Below are 22,360 nucleotides of genomic sequence, written 5' to 3' on the forward strand. Positions count from 1 at the left end.
AGGCCGACTTCAACTGACTGTAGTGTGCCCACTGCCAGTGCCCACCCCTGTCATACCGAGTGGCACAGGACTTTGCTTAAAAAATAGGCACTTAATTTTTACACTTTAATCTAAGGTTAGTTGCCTGCCAGTGTGTGTCAGGCTGACTTCCACTGACTGTAGTGTGCCCACTGCCAGTGCCCACCACTCATACCGGCTGGCACAGGACTTTGCATAAAAAAGGCATTTAATTTTTACACTTTAGTGTAATTTCAGCTGCTTGCCTGCTGCTAGTGTGTGTCAGGCCGACTTCAACTGACTGTAGTGTGCCCACTGCCAGTGCCCACCCCTGTCATACCGAGTGGCACAGGACTTTGCTTAAAAAATAGGCACTTAATTTTTACACTTTAATCTAAGGTTAGTTGCCTGCCAGTGTGTGTCAGGCTGACTTCCACTGACTGTAGTGTGCCCACTGCCAGTGCCCACCACTCATACCGGCTGGCACAGGACTTTGCTTAAAAAAGGCATTTAATTTTTACACTTTAATGTAATTTCAGCTGCTTGCCTGCTGCTAGTGTGTGTCAGGCCGACTTCAACTGACTGTAGTGTGCCCACTGCCAGTGCCCACCCCTGTCATACCGAGTGGCACAGGACTTTGCTTAAAAAATAGGCACTTAATTTTTACACTTTAATCTAAGGTTAGTTGCCTGCCAGTGTGTGTCAGGCTGACTTCCACTGACTGTAGTGTGCCCACTGCCAGTGCCCACCACTCATACCGGCTGGCACAGGACTTTGCATAAAAAAGGCATTTAATTTTTACACTTTAGTGTAATTTCAGCTGCTTGCCTGCTGCTAGTGTGTGTCAGGCCGACTTCAACTGACTGTAGTGTGCCCACTGCCAGTGCCCACCCCTGTCATACCGAGTGGCACAGGACTTTGCTTAAAAAATAGGCACTTAATTTTTACACTTTAATCTAAGGTTAGTTGCCTGCCAGTGTGTGTCAGGCTGACTTCCACTGACTGTAGTGTGCCCACTGCCAGTGCCCACCACTCATACCGGCTGGCACAGGACTTTGCTTAAAAAAGGCATTTAATTTTTACACTTTAATGTAATTTCAGCTGCTTGCCTGCTGCTAGTGTGTGTCAGGCCGACTTCAACTGACTGTAGTGTGCCCACTGCCAGTGCCCACCCCTGTCATACCGAGTGGCACAGGACTTTGCTTAAAAAATAGGCACTTAATTTTTACACTTTAATCTAAGGTTAGTTGCCTGCCAGTGTGTGTCAGGCTGACTTCCACTGACTGTAGTGTGCCCACTGCCAGTGCCCACCACTCATACCGGCTGGCACAGGACTTTGCATAAAAAAGGCATTTAATTTTTACACTTTAGTGTAATTTCAGCTGCTTGCCTGCTGCTAGTGTGTGTCAGGCCGACTTCAACTGACTGTAGTGTGCCCACTGCCAGTGCCCACCCCTGTCATACCGAGTGGCACAGGACTTTGCTTAAAAAATAGGCACTTAATTTTTACACTTTAATCTAAGGTTAGTTGCCTGCCAGTGTGTGTCAGGCTGACTTCCACTGACTGTAGTGTGCCCACTGCCAGTGCCCACCACTCATACCGGCTGGCACAGGACTTTGCTTAAAAAAGGCATTTAATTTTTACACTTTAATGTAATTTCAGCTGCTTGCCTGCTGCTAGTGTGTGTCAGGCCGACTTCAACTGACTGTAGTGTGCCCACTGCCAGTGCCAACCACTGATACCGGGTGGCACAGTAGCTTGCCGATAAATAAGGCATTTAATTTTTAGACAGTAGTCTAAATTCAGTTGCTTGCCTGCTGCCAGTGTGTGTCAGGCCCGCTTCCACTGACTGTAGTGTGCCCACTGCCAGTGCCAACCACTGATACCGGGTGGCACAGTAGCTTGCCGATAAATAAGGCATTTAATTTTTAGACAGTAGTCTAAATTCAGTTGCTTGCCTGCTGCCAGTGTGTGTCAGGCCCTCTTCCACTGACTGTAGTGTGCCCACTGCCAGTGCCAACCACTCATACCGGGTGGCACAGTAGCTTGCCGATAAATAAGGCATTTAATTTTTACACTTTAGTGTAATTTCAGTTGCTTGCCTGCTGCCAGTGTGTGTCAGGCCCGCTTCTACTGACTGTAGTGTGCCCACTGCCAGTGCCAACCACTGATACCGGGTGGCACAGTAGCTTGCCGATAAATAAGGCATTTAATTTTTACACTTTAGTGTAATTTCAGTTGCTTGCCTGCTGCCAGTGTGTGTCAGGCCCGCTTCCACTGACTGTAGTGTGCCCACTGCCAGTGCCAACCACTGATACCGGGTGGCACAGTAGCTTGCCGATAAATAAGGCATTTAATTTTTAGACAGTAGTCTAAATTCAGTTGCTTGCCTGCTGCCAGTCAGTGTGTCAGGCCCTCTTCCACTGACTGTAGTGTGCCCACTGCCAGTGCCAACCACTCATACCGGGTGGCACAGTAGCTTGCCGATAAATAAGGCATTTAATTTTTACACTTTAGTGTAATTTCAGTTGCTTGCCTGCTGCCAGTGTGTGTCAGGCCCGCTTCTACTGACTGTAGTGTGCCCACTGCCAGTGCCAACCACTGATACCGGGTGGCACAGTAGCTTGCCGATAAATAAGGCATTTAATTTTTAGACAGTAGTCTAAATTCAGTTGCTTGCCTGCTGCCAGTGTGTGTCAGGCCCGCTTCCACTGACTGTAGTGTGCCCACTGCCAGTGCCAACCACTGATACCGGGTGGCACAGTAGCTTGTCGATAAATAAGGCATTTAATTTTTACACTTTAGTGTAATTTCAGTTGCTTGCCTGCTGCCAGTGTGTGTCAGGCCCGCTTCCACTGACTGTAGTGTGCCCACTGCCAGTGCCAACCACTGATACCGGGTGGCACAGTAGCTTGCCGATAAATAAGGCATTTAATTTTTAGACAGTAGTCTAAATTCAGTTGCTTGCCTGCTGCCAGTGTGTGTCAGGCCCTCTTCCACTGACTGTAGTGTGCCCACTGCCAGTGCCAACCATTCATACCGGGTGGCACAGTAGCTTGCCGATAAATAAGGCATTTAATTTTTACACTTTAGTGTAATTTCAGTTGCTTGCCTGCTGCCAGTGTGTGTCAGGCCCTCTTCCACTGACTGTAGTGTGCCCACTGCCAGTGCCAACCACTGATACCGGGTGGCACAGTAGCTTGCCGATAAATAAGGCATTTAATTTTTAGACAGTAGTCTAAATTCAGTTGCTTGCCTGCTGCCAGTGTGTGTCAGGCCCACTTCCACAGACTGTAGTGTGCCCACTGCCAGTGCCAACCACTCATACCGGGTGGCACAGTACCTAGCACGCGTAGTACCACTTATCTAAAAAAAAAATGACAGGCAGAGGCAGGCCACCCCGCAGGGGCCGTCGTGGTCGTGGTGCTGTGATTTCCACTGTCCCTGGAATAATGCCCAGTTTTCAGAGGCCACGTACCCTGAACCCGAAAAATTCAGAGGACGTAGTTGACTGGCTTAGACAGGACACCCAATCTTCAACAGCTTCCGCTAAGAACCTTGACGCACCATCCTCCTCCAACTCAGCTTCGGTCACCTGCTCTCAAGTTACCACGCACCCGCCCGTCGCCACTACCACCACAGCCACCACAGCCGCTTCACTTGATCCGTCAGAGGAGTTATTTACACATCAGTTGGATGCAATTAGTGATGCGCAACCATTATTGCCAGATGATGTAGATTACGGGGATATGTCTCAGTCAGGCAGGATTACACACATGGACGTACAGTGTGATGATGATGATGTTGTACCCGCTGCTGCTTCCTTTGCTGAGGTGTCAGATACAAGTGAAGCGGTTGATGATGACGATGTGTCCACGGATGCCACGTGGGTGCCTGCTCGAAGAGAAGAAGAGGGGGAAAGTTCTGAAGGGGAGACAGAGAGAATGAGGAGACGAGTTGGAAGCAGGGGGAGGTCGTCGCAAGGAGTTAGTGGCACAGTCAGACAGCATGTATCGGCACCTGGGGTCAGCCAGACAGCACGCCAGTCAACGCATGCTGTTGCCACCACTAGAATGCCGTCATTGCAAAGCTCAGCAGTGTGGCATTTTTTTTGTGTGTCTGCCTCTGATAAAAGCAATGCCATTTGCAACCTGTGCCAAAAGAAACTGAGTCGTGGGAAGTCCAACACCCACCTTGGTACAACTGCTTTGCGAAGGCACATGATCTCACATCACAAACGCCTATGGGATCAACACATGAGTACAAGCAGCACACAAACTCAAAGCCACCATGCTCCTCCTGGTCCTGCATCTTCAGCCACGTCAACCACTGCTGTCCTCCCTGCCCCCTCTCAACCACCCGCCACTCCATCTCTCACCTTCAGCAGTTCCTGCTCATCTGCCCACAGTCAGGTGTCTGTCAAGGACATGTTTGAGCATAAGAAGCCAATGTCACAAAGTCACCCCCTTGCCCGGCGACTGACAGCTGGCTTGACGGAACTCTTAGCCCGCCAGCTTTTACCATACCAGCTGGTAGAGTCTGAGGCCTTCAAAAAATTTGTCGCTATTGGGACACCACAGTGGAAGGTACCCGGACGAAATTTTTTTTCAAAAAAGGCAATCCCAAACCTCTACCATGTCATTGAAAAGGAAGTCATGGCATCTCTGGCATACAGTGTTGGGGCAAGGGTCCATCTGACCACTGATACCTGGTCTGCAAAGCACGGTCAGGGCAGGTATATCACGTATACTGCGCATTGGGTCAACCTGCTGACGGCTGACAAGCATGGAATGCGTGGCTCTGCAGCGGAGTTGGTGACACCACCACGACTTGCAGGCAGACCTACTGCCACCTCCTCTACTCCTACTCCATCCTCTTTAATTTCCTCCTCGGCTGAGTCCTCTTCTGCTGCGGCGTCTGGCTGCACATCAACTGATTCCCCCCAGCTCCCCAGGGGCTATTCCACATCCCGGATACGACAGTGTAACGCTATCTTGGGGTTGACTTGCCTGAAAGCAGAGAGCCACACAGGACCAGCACTCCTGTCCGCCCTGAACGCACAGGTGGATCAGTGGCTGACCCCGCACCAACTGGAGATCGGCAAAGTGGTGTGTGACAATGGAAGCAATCTGTTGGCGGCATTAAATTTGGGCAAGTTGTCACATGTGCCGTGCATGGCACATGTGTTGAATCTCATCGTACAACGTTTTGTGTCTAAGTACCCAGGCTTACAGGACGTCCTCAAGCAGGCCAGGAAGGTGTGTGGCCATTTCAGGCGTTCCTACACGGCCATGGCGCACTTTTCCGATATTCAGCGGCGAAACAACATGCCAGTGAGGCGCTTGATATGCGACAGCCCGACACGTTGGAATTCAACACTCCTAATGTTCGACCGCCTGCTCCAACAAGAAAAAGCCGTCAACGAGTATTTGTATGACCGGGGTGCTAGGACAGCCTCTGCGGAGCTGGGAATCTTTTTGCCACGTTACTGGACACTCATGCGCAATGCCTGTAGGCTTATGCGTCCTTTTGAGGAGGTGACAAACCTAGTCAGTCGCACCGAAGGCACCATCAGCGACCTCATCCCATTTGTTTTCTTCCTGGAGCGTGCCCTGCGAAGAGTTCTGGATCAGGCTGTAGATGAGCGTGAAGAGGAAGAGGAAGAGTTGTGGTCACCATCACCACCAGAAACAGCCTTGTCATCATCGCTTGCCGGACCTGCAGCAACGCTGGAAGAGGAGTATGAGGAAGAGGAGTCAGAGGAGGAATGTGGCGGCTTTGAGGAGGAGGAAGACCAACCACAGCAGGCACCCCAGGGTGCTCGTTGTTGTCACCTATCTGGGACCCATGGTGTTGTACGTGGCTGGGGGGAAGAACAGACCGTCAATGACATCAGTGAGGACGAGGAACGGGAAATGAGAAGCTCTGCATCCAACCTTGTTCAAATGGGGTCTTTCATGCTGTCATGTCTGTTGAGGGACCCACGTATAAAAAGGATAAAGGAGAACGATCTGTACTGGGTGACCACGCTACTAGACCCCCGGTATAAGCAGAAAGTGGCAGAAATGTTACCAAATTACCGAAAGTCGGAAAGGATGCAGCAGTTCAAAACCAAACTAAAAAATATGCTTTACACAGCTTATAAGGGAGATGTCACAGCACAACGGGAATCTAACAGGGGAAGAGGTGAGTGTAATCCTCCTCCTACCACGGCGGCAAGGACTGGACGATTTACAGATGTGTTGTTGATGGAGGACATGCGGAGCTTTTTCAGTCCTACTCATCGCCACAGCCCTTCGGGATCCAGCCTTAGAGAACGACTCGACCGACAGGTAGCAGACTACCTCGCCTTAACAGCAGATATCGACACTCTGAGGAGCAATGAACCCCTTCACTACTGGGTGTGCAGGCTTGACCTGTGGCCTGAGCTATCCCAGTTTGCGATAGAACTTCTGGCCTGCCCTGCTTCAAGTGTCCTGTCAGAAAGGAGCTTCAGTGCAGCAGGAGGCATTGTCACTGACAAGAGAAGTCGCCTCGGTCAAAAAAGTGTTGATTACCTCACCTTCATAAAGATGAATGAGGCATGGATCCCGAAGGGACTGACAGTGGGGGATACGTTTGACTAACAAAAGGCCTGATTACATGCCTTGGCCTCAAAATGGTCCCCACGCTGCTGTATTTAATGTCTGCATACCGGATGACTTTCGTGAATTCTCCACCACCAACTAGGGTTCAAGCCGTAATGTTTTAGTCACTTTTCTGCCTGGAAAACATAAATTTTTCCGGCCGCTGCTACAATAGCGTCTGCAACAGTGCCATTATTTTTCAGGCATGTGTACATGCCTAATTTTTCTGTCCTATGGTGCAGCACTGTGGCTGCAAAAACAAACCAAAAAAAAAAGGCACATACAAGTGTCAATTCCCCTTCGTGATCGTTACCTTGTTGTGGTGAAGGGGCTTGCGTATCACAATGAAGCAATCATCATCACCTCTATAAAAGTGTGTTGGCAATGTTGCCACACCCCAGATGATAAGGCCGTTGCTTCATTATGGTCAGACCAAAAGCGATCGGGTGGCCACGCTACTAGACCCCCGGTATAAGCAGAAAGTGGCAGAAATGTTACCAAATTACCAAAAGTCGGAAAGGATGCAGCAGTTCAAAACCAAACTAAAAAATATGCTTTACACAGCTTATAAGGGGGATGTCAATGGGGGATTCGACAATGGTTAATCAATTCGACCGGATAGGGTCCGTAACAGGGATTAAACTGATAGCAATAGTACTAGTTAAGACACCACTCATATAGGGTGTCACAGCACATTGCTCTGTGCACGCGCAGTGCCCCAATTTGGGAGTAAGAGGACCGACCAAGCTGCTTTTTCCATCTCCCGGTTCCTGAAATCAATTCAGTTTAGTGTATGAGAGTTTGGTCTGTCACTGTGAAGGCAGTCGAAGGTACCCGGCCTAAATTTTTTTTCATAAAAGGCAATTCCTGATATGGGACGTAACAGGGATTAAACTGATGAGAATAATACTACAGAAAATACCACTCATATCGGTGGAGGGAGCCAGCGTTTTTTTAACCATCTCCCCGTTCAAAAAATCTATTTAATAAATGGCCCCCAGATTGGGGATGTTAGAGGGATTAAACTGATGAGAATAGTACTACAGAAAATACCACTCATATCGGGTGTGACAGTAAATTGCACGGCGCAGATGCAGTCACCGTGGTTTAAAACAGAGTGGAGGGAGCCAGCGTTTTTTTAACCATCTCCCCGTTCGAAAAATCTATTCAATAAATGGCACCCAGATTGGGGACGTTAGAGGGATTAAACTGATGAGAATAGTACTACAGAAAATACCACTCATATCGGGTGTGACAGTAAATTGCACGGCGCAGACGCAGTCACCGTGGTTTAAAACAGAGTGGAGGGAGCCAGGTTTTTTTTAACCATCTCCCCGTTCGAAAAATCTATTCAATAAATGGCACCCAGATTGGGGACGTTAGAGGGATTAAACTGATGAGAATAGTACTACAGAAAATACCACTCATATCGGGTGTGACAGTAAATTGCACGGCGCAGACGCAGTCACCGTGGATTAAAACAGAGTGGAGGGAGCCAGCGTTTTTTTAACCATCTCCCCGTCCGAAAAATCTGTTTAATAAATGGCCCCCAGATTGGGGAGTCGGGGACGTTAGAGGGATTAAACTGATGAGAATAGTACTACAGAAAATACCACTCATATCGGGTGTGACAGTAAATTGCACGGCGCAGACGCAGTCACCGTGGATAAAAACAAAGGGGAGGGAGCCAGCGTTTTTTTAACCATCTCCCCGTTCGAAAAATCTATTCAATAAATGGCACCCAGATTGGGGACGTTAGAGGGATTAAACTGATGAGAATAGTACTACAGAAAATACCACTCATATCGGGTGTGACAGTAAATTGCACGGCGCAGACGCAGTCACCGTGGATTAAAACAGAGTGGAGGGAGCCAGCGTTTTTTTAACCATCTCCCCGTCCGAAAAATCTGTTTAATAAATGGCCCCCAGATTGGGGAGTCGGGGACGTTAGAGGGATTAAACTGATGAGAATAGTACTACAGAAAATACCACTCATATCGGGTGTGACAGTAAATTGCACGGCGCAGACGCAGTCACCGTGGATAAAAACAAAGGGGAGGGAGCCAGCGTTTTTTTAACCATCTCCCCGTTCGAAAAATCTATTCAATAAATGGCACCCAGATTGGGGACGTTAGAGGGATTAAACTGATGAGAATAGTACTACAGAAAATACCACTCATATCGGGTGTGACAGTAAATTGCACGGCGCAGACGCAGTCACCGTGGATTAAAACAGAGTGGAGGGAGCCAGCGTTTTTTTAACCATCTCCCCGTCCGAAAAATCTGTTTAATAAATGGCCCCCAGATTGGGGAGTCGGGGACGTTAGAGGGATTAAACTGATGAGAATAGTACTACAGAAAATACCACTCATATCGGGTGTGACAGTAAATTGCACGGCGCAGACGCAGTCACCGTGGATAAAAACAAAGGGGAGGGAGCCAGCGTTTTTTTAACCATCTCCCCGTTCGAAAAATCAATTCAATTGACCTTTCGGGGACCCTTGGTGTTGTACGTGGCTGGGTGGAGGAAGAAACCTTCAATGACATCACCGGGACGTGGCTAGCTTGGTATCCAACCTTGTGCAAATGGGGAGTTTGCGGTTGTGCAAATGAACTGTTTGCGGTGCATTAAAAGGGGAGTTTGGTCTGTCAATGTCTGTGATGCGGGCGTAACCCTTACACTACCTGATCGATACAACATCATACCTGATCGTATACACACACTGGATGTTTTAAAGCACGTTATTCCAAACAATTTAGGAATGTTAGTTGATTTATGCCCTTTATGGATTAAAACCCGACTCTGCGTCCACTACGTAATTTTCCATGGGAGTTTTGCCATAGATCCCCCTCCGGCATGCCACAGTCCAGGTGTTAGACCCCTTGAAACAACTTTCTCATCACTATTGTGGCCAGAAAGAGTCCCTGTGGGTTTTAAAATTCGCCTGTCTATTGAAGTCTATGGCAGTTCGCCCGGTTCGCCAGTTCGCGAACATTTGCGGAAGTTCGCGTTCGCTGTTCGCGAACTGAAAATTTTATGTTCGCGACATCACTACTGGAGATGTGGCGCAGCTAATTTCACTGTCCGCAGCGGACACCGTCTATTGAAAAAGTACACTGGATGTCAAAGATGTTTTTTGGATGTGCACACGTTACACAGGAGATGTGGCGCTCATAATTTAACTGTCCGCAGCGGACACCGTCTATGGAAAAAGTACACTGGATGTCAATTATATTTAAGGGATGTGCACACTTTACACAGGAGATGTGGCGCAGATAATTTAACTGTCCGCAGCTGACACCGTCTATGGAAAAATGCAGGGATGCGCACACTTTACACAGGAGATGTGGCATGGATAATTTAACTGTCCGCAGTGGCCTATTAGACGCTATTTAGCGCAGGATGCGCTACAAATATATATATATTTCTGCTGTCACACACAATAGTCCTTAAAAATTTTCCAATAAAAATCTTCCAATAACACTCCCTACACTCTCCCTTCCTATGCACAGCTCTCCCTAAGACTGAGCAATTTAGCAATTTAGCACAGGTTGCGCTACAAACATATATTGCTGCTGTCACACACAATAGTCCTTAAAAGGAATTTTGGGTTTCTGAAAAGTTTTTGTAATAAAAATCTTCCAATAAAACTTCCTACACTGTCTTTCCCTTCCTATGCTCAGCTCTACCTGACTAAGACTGAGCCGAACACGTGTCATCGGGTGCTTTATAGCACCCGATGACGTGTTCCGACCAGCCAATCACTGTAATGCCAGAGTGGGGAGGAGACTCGAGCATTGAGCTTGAGCACATGCGGTACTCAGCCGAGTATCGCCATGTGCCGAGCATCAAGATACTCGAACTGAACTAGTGTTCGGCCGAGCATGCTCGAACAACACTACTCTGAACCAAACACATCCAATTTTTTTTTATGTTTTACTAATTTTGTGCAATAAATCACCCTTTAAAAAAAAATTTAAAAAAATCTTTTTGCATCACCGCACTTCCAAGACCCAAGAACTTTTAGATTTTTCTTTCTATAGAGTTTTTTGAGGGCTTGATTTTTGCAGGATGACTTGCAGTTTTCATTGGTATCATTTTGGGGTAAAAAGCACTTTTTGATCGCTTGTTATTAAATTTTTTCTGTGGCGACTACGAATAAATTAGCAATTCTGGCTTTTTTTTTTTTTTTTTTTACTGCGTTCACTGTATGGCATAATTTATATGATATTTGTGTAGTGTGGTTCATTACAGACACGGCAATACGAAGCATGTGAGGATATTTTATTTTTGCTATTTTTTTCATTGATAAGTGTATTTTAAATGAAAAAAAAGCATATTTTTTATTGGATCTTTTTTATTTAGTTCATTTTTTTTAAACTTTTTTTTACCACTTAATAGTCCCACAAGGGGGGGGGGGGGGGACTATAACAGACAATCTTTAGTTGCTTCTAAAATACAATATCCTTATAGAGCATTGCATTTTAATGTTAGCGCTATACTGACATTGACCAGCAGAGAGGTGCAGCCTTCTGGGGAACACTCAAGGCAGGCTTGGGGCCTACACCAGGTCCCAGCCAGCCTATAGACACATCGGCACCCCGCAATTGCATTTGCAGGGTGCCGATGGAAGATAGAGGGAGTCCACTGGTGGGTTGCCCACATAGTTTGACTGTATGTTGTCTGTCCAGCCGACTGCAGGGATTGCCAGAGAAGATTGATTTGCTTTGCTATAGCATCATTATCATCTACAGGAAACTGGAATTAGCCTTGGGGAAATTCATTGACAACAGCAGAACACACAGAGCTAGGAAGATTTACAGTTGTCACCCTGTTTTCTTAGATTGTTGCTATGCAGGCACATGCTACCTGATATTTTATTATTTAGAAACCCACAAAAGACAGCAGTGATATCGGGTCAAGATTACAGGAAATCGCTTTGGAAACTGTGGTTCTCACCAGAGTTTTCTTTCAAGGCAGTTATGGTAAATCAAGAACTTCACTCAAAAACAATGCTTTAATGTTCATCAGCTTTGTCATCACATGTACAATATTGAGGCAGTTTTATTAAGCAATGTCAATAAAAACAATAGTAAAATTCTTCGAGGGATAAAGTATAGTGCAACAATTTGTATGTCCCTGAATTTAAGGAATTCTCCACTGAAATTTATTGTCATAGAAATCGGATTAATAAGGCAGGAAGAGAGTTCTGCTGAAAGCATCTGCCCCATCTACCTTGAACTGAACACCTGAGTAACATTAAAACAGAATGGTTGCTATGGACGAGTAGCTTGACAACCTTACTTACAATTAGTTGTTAGGCAGTGAATCCCTAGCAACCAGACTCAAATACATTTAGTCCAGAGATCCTCAAACTGTGGCTCTCCAGCATTCACAAAGGTCCAAATCCCAGCCAGAGGCTTGGGACCACTAAGACCATTATTAATCTGATTTTTAAAAGAGTAAATTTAAGGGCAGATCCCTTTTTAATAAAATCTACATATTAACAATACCATTCATTTAGATTACATTACAATACAAGGGACACAATTACACTAGTGCAGAATTGTATGTTAATTATTATAACAATGCCGACACAGATTAGTAGAATTTTTTTCTATGGTAAATTGGAAATTAATTTCAAACGACATGATTAGTTTCATTAAGAATCTCCTCTGCAAGGGCAGTGAAGGGGTCAAAAACGTCACTCACCTTATGGAAGCCCTGCCGTTCCAATGCCACAGATCCCTATGCAGTCAGTGATGTGCCTGCCATTCTTGCACATGTGACAACTGAGGTCAGTGATTGGCTGCAGCAGTCACATGGATCAGAACAGCATGTCATCACAGTGGACCTGAATTAAGGGAGACGGGAGTGGTGGTGTTGGAATAGCTGTCTTTCATAAAGTGTTTTTTTTTTAACACCCCCCTTCCTATCCTGCCTCTGCTTCACCTTAAGTTAAGGTTGGAGCACCCCTTCAATGATGATTATGAATAATAAAACTAAGGCTACTTTCACACTAGCGGCAGCCATCTCCTGCAGGTTGTTCTGGCGGGGGAACAGCCTGCCAGAACCGTGCTACCGCTCGTGCACGCATGCCGCCGGAGGTCTGCTTCGGCCCCATTCACTATAATGGGGGCGGGCTGGAGGTCCGGTGGCAGCACCGCAAACATGCCAAGAGGCGGCCGGAATAAAACTATGACAAGTTGTAGTTTTATTCTGGCCGCCTCTCGGCATGTTTGTCGTACTGCGGCCAGACCTCCGACCCATCCCTCCTTATAGCGAATGGTTCCCCTGCTGGAACAGCCTGCCAGAGAAGGCTGCTGCTAGTGTAAAAGTAGCCAAAATGAGGTACCATTACAAGTTTTCCAATGCAGCCCCATTGTTACTTTTATGTGCATTATCCCAGTTTGACAGCACTATTCTTGTCTTGTGGCATCACTGTGCACATTATCCTTGTACTGTGATATAACTGTGTGCATTATTGCATACCTTGTAAATATATGTTTGCATTTGTATGTAATACAACATTGGATCTGTACTGTATTGTTTAGCAATAAAGTGTATTTGAAAAACACATTATTCCTGTGCTGTGACATCACCGTGCACATTATCCTTGTACTGTGGTGCCACTGTGTGCATTATCCTTGTACTGTGACGCCACTGTGTGCATTATCCTTGTACTGTGACATTTTTGTGCATGATCCCTATACTGTGAGCTATTGCATGCGTGTTTCTTGTGTTGTAGCAGCTAAGTTAATTATCCCTTCACTGTGAAGTTGCAAAGTGTATTATCTCTATGCCATATCATGGTGAACCAAATGCAAAATGGTTATAGGCTTTTCATGTTCTCAACATGATGGTGGTCATGCTGGAATGCTTCCAAGACATAGCACCGACCCCATGATTATTTGTTACGACCCTGGATAGGAGTTAGGGCTATAGGCAGACATTAGCGATTCGGGGATAATTTAATAAAAATGGCTTTCCTAGTACATATTACTGACATCCAGTGCAGAAGTGCAGCAGTACTAGAGAGTTCTTGTACCATTTGTCATGTATTCCTCATTAAGACTATGTTCATCTCTGCATCGTATTCCCTAGTAATCACTCCCTGCAATCCAGTATTATCCTATTATTTTCATTTAGAAATGTTAGAGGATACCATTGGTAGTCTGATTAAGCATAATGAAGAGCACTCTAAACAGTGTATTACATGGGCAGATTTTGTGCGTAATAATCGCTAACAAGAGTTTGTATGAACGTTCGTTAGCCTTCATCTTGCAGTGTAATACTGCCACCGATTGCCTGATTAATGGGTAAACATTCGTTCATTGGGCAATCCAGATCATTCAGCATGCTTAAAGATCAGGATTTGCTGGCGGCAGATCATTCTGTCTAATTACGATCTGCCGCCAGCGAACCACTGCACAGCATGGGGAGAAGAGTTGGCCTAACGATCGCGCCTCCCCAGGTCTCCTCCGCTAATGAGAAGCCGATTGCCAGGAAGGGACTCTTCCCTCCTGACAATCGTCTGCCTGATAGGGGAGTCTAATACACCCTTAGGGGGAGATTTATCAAACTGGTGTAAAATAGAACTGGCTTAGTTGCCCATAGCAACCAATCAGATTCCCCTTTCATTTTTGACAGCTGCTTTGGAAAATGAAAGGTGGAATATGATTGGTTGCTATAAGCAACTAAGCCAGTTCTACTTTACACCAGTTTTATAACTCCCCCCCTTAATATTTTGGGCTTTCTTTGGAGACTTCTTTGGAGATATCACAGAATCACAACTGATGGGAGAGCCATTAAATTCAGTAGATCTGTGCACTGCATGCCGAGGACTTTCACCAGTGCTATTATCTGACTTTTGCCAACCAATGAAATTTCAGAAAATATTAGTAGTACCTAGAATATAGCAAATATATTTTATGCAATGAGCCAATATACATTCATGGCTCTGTTTGCTGGACTTCTTGAAGACTGCCTGTATTCACTAGACAACAGGTCTAATAGTTTAAAGAAGTTTTCGGCTTTGGTCAATCCATTTTTCCTAGAAGGATTCCTGAACAATAAGCTATCTTAACCCTTTCATGACCAAGGGTCATTGATGCCCCAGTGTCCAGGTCAAAATTTACAAATCTGACATGCGTCACTTTATGTGGTAATAGCTTTGGAACACTTTTATTTATCCAATCCATTCAGAGATTGTTTTCTCGTGACACATTGTACTTCATGTACTTTCATTTATGAAAAATTCCCAACTTTACCAAAAATGTTGAAAAATTCGCAATTTTCAAAATTTTTATTTCTCTGCTTTAAAAACAGAAAGTGATACCTCATAAAATATTTATTACTTAATATTTCCAGTATGTCTACTTCCTGTTGGCATAATTTTGTAAATGTAATTTTATTTTTTTATAGGATGTTACAAGGCTTAGAAGTTTAGAAGCAATTCTTAAAATTTTGAAGAAAATTTCCAAAATCCACTGTTTAAGTACCAGTTCAGATCTGAAGTCACTTTGTGGGGCTTACATAGTGGAAATCCCCCATAAAGGACCCCATTGTAGAAACTACACCTCTCAAGTTACTCAAAACGGATTTTACAAACTTTGTTAATTCTTTAGGTGTTTCACAAGAATCAAGGAAAATGCAGATGAAATTTCAAAATTTCACTTTTTTGGCAGATTTTCCCTTTTAATACATTTTTTTCTTTAACACATTGAGAGTTAACAGCCAAACAAAACTCAATATTTATTACCCTGATTCTGCGGTTTACAGAAACACCACAAATGTGGTCGTAAACTGATGTAAGGGCACACGGCAGGGGGCAGAAGGAAAGGAACTCCATATGGTTTTTGGAAGGCAGATTTTGCTGGACTGGTTTTTAGATGCCATGTCCCACTTGAAGCCCCCTTGATGCACCTTACAGTAGAAACTCTCAAAAAGTGACCCCATTTTTGAAACTAGGGGATAAGGTGCCAGTTTTATTACTATTTTGGGGTACATATGGTTTTAAATTGCTCTATATTACGTTTTTTGTGAGGCAAGGTAACCCAAAAATGGCTGTTTTGGCACAGTTTTTTTTTTTTTACAAGATTCATCTGACAGGGTAGATCATGTGCTATTTTTATTGAGCAGATTGTTACAAACACGGTGATATCAAATATGTCTACTTTCTTTGTTTTAGGTTTACATAATAAAGCATTTTTTAAAAAAGAATTTGTGTCCATTTTCTGAGCGCCATTTTTTTTATTTTTCAGCCGATCGTATTGTGCAGGGGCTCGTTTTTTGCAGAAAGAGTTGAGATTTTTATTGGTACCATTTTTGGGTACATAGGATTTTTTGATCATTCATTATTACACTTTGTAGGGCAAGGTGACCAAAAAATTTGTTGTTTTGGAACATTTTTATTTATTTATTTTTACAGCTTTCATCTGAGGGGTTAGGTCACATGACAGTTTTATAGAGCAGATTGTTATGGACGTGGCAATACCTAATATGTATACTTTTTCTTATTTTTGTTTTACACAATAATAGCATTTTTTAAACCAAAATTGGTACATGATTGGTACTATTTTGGGTGGCATATGCCTTTTTGATCGCTTGGTGTTGCACTTTTTGTGATGTAAGGTGACAAAAATGGCTTTTTTGGCACTGTTTTTATTTTTATTTTTTACGGTGTTCATCTGAGGGGTTACGCCCTTGTTACGGATGTGGCGAGCATCTTGTTACGGATGTGGCGATACCTAATATGTACACTTTTTTTTATTTATTTCACTTTAACACAATAGCATATTTGAAATAAAAAAAATGATGTTTTTGTGTCTCCATGTTCTAAGAGCTATATTTTTTTTTATTTTTTGAGTGATTTTTTTATGTAGGGTCTTATTTTTTGCAGGATGAGGTGATGGTTTTATTGGTACCATTTTTTTTGACATACACCTTTTTAATCGCTCTGTGTTTTTGTGATGTAAGGTGACAAAAATGTCTTTTTTTGACACAGTTTTTATTTTTATTTTTTTATGGTGTTTATCGGACGGGGTGGATTATGTGACATATTTATAGAGCCGGTCGTTATGGATGCGGTGATACCTAATATTTTTTAATTTATTTTTTTCATTTTTTTATAGGAAAAGGCAATTTTTTTTTTTAATTTACATTTTTATTTATTTATTTTAACTTTTTTTTATTTTCAATTTTTTTTTATCAAGTCTCACTTGGATCTTGAAGATCCAGTAGGGATGATGGCTGTACTGTACTTTGCAATGCTCTTGATACAACATACATTTCATATTTTCTTTAACCTCATGTGCCCATTGTCGCCTCCTGCTGGGCAACAATTTATTTGATATGATTACTTCTCAATTATTCAGCTGTTGTCCTGATATACTGCCACCTGGGGACAAGAACATGTAGAGGGAAAAAAAAAATTGCCATTTAAGCAAGTTTTTATATAGGGTTCCCCCTCAAGCTTTATGGTTCCAGATGATCCAACTTCGAAATGTGAATAGTGGTGCATAAAAAACAAGGTGTGGTCGATTTCCCTAGATGAAATATAGACGATCCAAGTAACTAGACAGAAATCCCCTTTGTCTTTATGAATCAGTCTTTAGCTTCGCTTGTATTTCCTATATGGTTAGTTTCAGCTTTGTCCTCTTCAGCCCTGTTGGGGTCTGCTTCTTCAGCCTGTATCTCGCTGGGTGGTTCCTCAACATGGGTGACTAGTTCAAGACTGGGGATAAGACATGAGGGATTCAATATACAGTAACTCAGATTTAGTTGCAAGAAAGTACAACCAATAAGATTTCCTTACAGGGATTTTCCAGGGATTTTGTACTGTAGGAAATTATCCTATGGCACACCATTGACATACATATACAGTGGATATAAAAAGTCTACACACCCCTGTTAAAATGTCAGGTTTCTGTGCTGTAAAAAAATTTGACAAAGAAATCATTTCAGAACTTTTTTCACCTTTAATGTGACCTATAAACTGTACAACTCAATTGAAAAACAAACTGAAATCTTTTAGGTAGAGGGAAGAAAACATAAAACCTAAAATAATGTGGTTGCATAAGTGTGCACACCCTCTTATAACTGGGGATGTAGTTCAGAATTAAGCAATCACATTCAAAATCATATTAAATAGGAGTCAGCATATACCTGCATCATTTAAAGTGCCTCTGATTAACCCCAAATAAAGTTCAGCTGCTCTAGTTGGTCTTTCCTGAAATTTTCTTAGTCGCATCCCACAGCAAAAGCCATGGTCCACAGAGAGCTTCCAAAGCATCAGAGAGATCTCATTGGTATAAGGTATCAGTCAGGAGAAGGGTACAAAAGAATGTCCAAGGCATTAGATATACCATGGAACACAGTGAAGACAGTCATCATCAAGTGGAGAAAATATGGCACAACAGTGACATTACCAAGAACTGGACGTCCCTCCAAAATTGATGAAAAGATGAGAAGAAAACTGGTCTGGGAGGCTACCAAGAGGCCTACAGCAGCATTAAAGGAGCTGCAGGAATATCTGGCAAGTACTGGCTGTGTGGTACATGTGACAACAATCTCCCGTATTCTTCATATGTCTGGGCTATGGGGTAGAGTGGCAATACGAAAGCCTTTTCTGTTGAAGAAAAACATCCAAGCCAGGCTACATTTTGCAAAAACACATCTGAAGTCTCCCAAAAGCATGTGGGAAAAGGTGTTATGGTCTGATGAAACCAAGGTTGAACTTTTTGGCCATAATTCCAAAAGATATGTTTGGCGCAAAAACAACACTGCACATCACCAAAAGAACACCATACCCACAGTGAAGCATGGTGGTGGCAGCGTCATGCTTTGGGGCTGTTTTTCTTCAGCTGGAACTGCGGCCTTTGTTAAGCTAGAGGGAATAATGAACAGTTCCAAATACCAGTCAATATTGGCACAAAACCTTCAGGCTTCTGCTAGAAAGCTGAACATGAAGAGGAACTTCATATTTCAGCATGACAACGACCCAAAGAATACATCCAAATCAACAAAGGAATGGCTTCACCAGAAGAGGATTCAAGTTTTGGAATGGCCCAGCCAGAGCCCAGACCTGAATCTGATTGAAAATCTGTGGGGTGATCTGAAGAGGGCTGTGCACAGGAGATGCCCTCGCAATCTGACAGGTTTGGAGTAAAGAAGAGTGGGCAAATCTTGCCAAGTCAAAATGTGCCATGCTGATAGACTCCTACCCAAAAAGACAAAGTGCTGTAATAAAATCAAAATGTGCTTCAACAAAGTATTAGTTTAGGGTGTGCACACTTATGCAATCATATTATTTTATTTTTATATTTTTTCTTCCCTCTACCTAAAAGATTTCAGTTTGTTTTTCAATTGAGTTGTACAGTTTATAGGTCACAGTAAAGGTGGAAAAAGTACTGAAATGATTTATCTTTGTCTCATTTTTTTACTTCACAGAAACCCGACATTTTAACATGGGTTTGTAGACTTTTTATATCCACTGTATGTCACGGAATGCCTTTAGTCAAAGGTTTCTCCCCAACTGACATTTATCACCTACCATTAGACAGAGCCCCCACTGATCACTAGAGCAGGCGCCCTAAACACACCATTCCTCCTCACTGCTCAACTCTTTTCAAACCTTTCACTGTGGTTATGAAGTGAAGGGTGAGCAGGGTCAATGGACGCCAGTTCTATTGTTTGTGGGGGTCATTTAAACATTTATAAATTCTCTGGTAAATCACCGATCACTACCTAAATGATGAGAGGTAGGTGGGGAGTATTCAAGATTTTGTATTAGGGTCCAGGAGCTTTATGTTATGACTCTGGTCACCTATGATGGCTACTCCAGTACTGCCATAATATCCAAGATCAGTCCTTAAAACTTATTTGAAGCTATTACAATCTAAGAACAACAGTATCAACATCCCATTATCCAAGCATATTCTGTAATGTTTAAAGGGGTACATATGCATCTGGTTCGCTGGCAGTGGGATCATTTTCAACTATGTTTGCCTCATCTAGATACAGATACAGTTTAAAACTGTGGGGGAATAGGAAGTCATCTGTCCCCTGCCCCCTCATTCACTCACAACCTTCTTTATAATTATAGGGTTGGGGTCATGGGCAGCATGGCAAAAAGGGAGATGAAGAGATCAGCAATGCTCCTCCCTCTGCCCTGCACGTCTTGTTACAGTTGAAGGACCTGCTTGGTCACCTAACCACATCTGTGTAGGTCCATGGAGAAAGGTCCTGTATCACAGATGAGAAGGATTGTCCCTGTGGTGGAAGGTTAAGAGGAAGTATGGAGAGTCTGGGAGAAGGGGGGGTGGAGGAAGTAGACCAGTCTGTGTGTGAACCATGAGCTGTAGTGTGTGTGTAAGGAAGAGAGAGGAGGAACCGTACGGAGCAATATTACAGAAAACAGCTACATGGAGACTAGTCTGTATGAGAGAGGGTGGTACGGAAAAGCATTCTATGAGAAAGATAGCATCTGGAGCATTATACACTTCTCATTTCCAGGGGTTACGACCACTCTGCAATCCAGCAGCGGTGGCCATGCTTGCACACTATAGGAAAAAGTGCCTGCATAGGCACACATGTGCAGTAGCTCCCATCCCGGTAACCTTATATCTGCACTGCAGTAGTGATCATAACCCCTGGAGACGAGCAGTGTATAATGTGATGGAAAAATTTATCCAGTCAGCAAAGGAGGCAATATGGACAATCACAATACATTAGTAAGTGCCTGGTATTAACTTTCTCTACATGATAAATGCCATTTACTGAAGTGAAACAGCCTCTTTAACTGGAAGGGCGGGGTTCACTGGAAAGGGGCCGAGGTCCAAATGCGTAGTTTTGTGTCAAAATCATGTCACAATTCTGAAAGTAAGCCAATAGTTGGTATAGAGTTAGACAAAGTGTCTACCCGTTCACCACATTTGTCATCCAGCCTGAGCCACTGTGATAAATCTGGTGCAGGTCTAGACTGCCTGTCTAAGGGCTGTATTACACCTGCAGATCAGCATTTTGATTGTCGGGAAGGATGCGTTCCTTCCCGACAGTCACCTGCTTGTCAGTGAAAGAAGCGTTCCTTCCCGACAATCAGCTGCTTGTCAGTGAAAGAAGCGTTCCTTCCCGACAATCACCTGCTTGTCAGTGAAAGAGAGGCCTACATTTACATGCATTGATCTCCTCCACAGTATGGGGAGGAGAGATCGCTAATGCCATTGCTCTTCCCCATACAGAATCATTATTTGCCGGCAGCAGAGCGTGATTAGATGGCAAACAAAGATTTTTTTTGTCTGTTTCATGGGATTATCAGCGTTTTGCACAGGGAGATCATTGCTAATGAGCTTTACTACGAACGTTTGTTAGCCATAATCTTGCGCACTATCTCCGGGTCTAATACAGCCCTAAGTTTATGCCATCTTTAGGATAAGTAAAGTGGATCTTTCATCAGTTTAACCCTAGTCTAATTATGATCTTACCTTATAGGGCGGCGCCCACTGATGCCATGGCACTTTTTTTTCCCCCAAAGATCCCTCCTCCCTGTTCGTCCGCTCTTGGCCCTGTTGATTTCGGCGGCGCCTTATATTATAATGGAGCCGACTCGGTTATACTAGGCGGAGACTTGCAGTTTCGCTGGGGGCGGTTCTCTTCTCCCTGGCTGTGAGCTCATCCAATCAGAGAGCACCGCTCTTAGCCAGGGAGAAGCGCATCCAATCAGAGCGCACCGCTCTTAGCCAGGGAGGAGCTCATTCTCCCTGGCTAAGAGCGGTGCGCTCTGATTGGATGCGCTCACAGCCAGGGAGAAGAGAACCACCCCCAGCGAAACTGCGAGTCTCCACCTAGTATAACCGAGTCGGCTCATTATAATATAAGGTGTCGAAATCAACGGGGACAGGAGCGGAAGAACAGGGGGAGGGGGGTCTTTGGAAAAAAAAAAAGTGCCATGTCATCAGTGGGGGCCGCCCTATAAGGTAGGACCATAATTAGGCTAGGGCTAAACTGATGAAAGGTCCTCTTTTAAGTATGGGTCGTAAATCATGCACCTTTGCTGAATTCTTGCCCTTTAGCTAAAATTTCCCAGCCAGCGCCTGCAATAAAACATGACATCATTTTCATTTTAACAAACGGTCTATTCAAGTATTGCACAGGTTTTCCAGATCGAGAGATGCCCTTTCTAGCAGTTCACTGTGGTGGCTATTAAATAAGGGTCCTGAAGAGGGAACACCCCTCTATTAACTCATAATAAGGTACTTGAAAATGTTTTTTTTTTACTATCCCTGTGAGTCATTACACTATTGGCATTGGATTATTGGATGTCGTAACTCCATATTTTAATCTATGAGGGAGTCATCATTGTATTGGCTATATTTGGGATGCTCAGTAATCCATTATGACATTAGGCTTGTTCCGCGAAATGTTTTTGTAAAACTGTGAAGTTTTGTTTAAAATGGCAAATAAAATCATGCAATAAATAAAAAATAATATGTCATTTACAAATTAGATCAGAGACAGTTCAGCTGATACTTACTGTGGATCAAAGCCTAAAAGGAAACGTCCTCTTTTTTGACCTAATGGGAAAAAAGTAATTTTGCGCATCTTAGACAAAGATGAAGCGTCACAATTTGAAATCATTTACTTAATTCACCCTACTAAAAACTTCAGATGGATTCAACCAATATGCTAAATATCAGCCACCTCTATTTTATGTTTCTAGATATCCAAAGACCAGGG

General features: G+C 43.8%; 1 protein-coding gene across 3 annotated transcripts in view; it reads right to left on the reverse strand.

Annotated features, from left to right (window-relative positions):
* Window positions 1–16,897: 16,897 nt before the first annotated feature.
* The window catches only part of LOC121007039 (T-cell immunoglobulin and mucin domain-containing protein 4-like), a 54,506-nt gene continuing 49,043 nt past the window's right edge, over window positions 16,898–22,360 (reverse strand). For all 3 annotated transcript variants that reach the window (XM_040439187.1, XM_040439189.1, XM_040439188.1), the window contains 2 exons: window positions 22,158–22,197; window positions 16,898–17,360 (listed from right to left, as the gene is read on the reverse strand). In XM_040439187.1, the coding sequence (XP_040295121.1) occupies window positions 17,231–17,360; window positions 22,158–22,197 (170 nt within the window). In that variant the 3' untranslated portion in view covers window positions 16,898–17,230. The remainder of the gene's footprint in view (window positions 17,361–22,157; window positions 22,198–22,360) is intronic.

Source organism: Bufo bufo, chromosome 1 (genome assembly GCF_905171765.1).
Source record: "Bufo bufo chromosome 1, aBufBuf1.1, whole genome shotgun sequence".
Taxonomy (NCBI): Eukaryota; Metazoa; Chordata; class Amphibia; order Anura; family Bufonidae; genus Bufo; species Bufo bufo.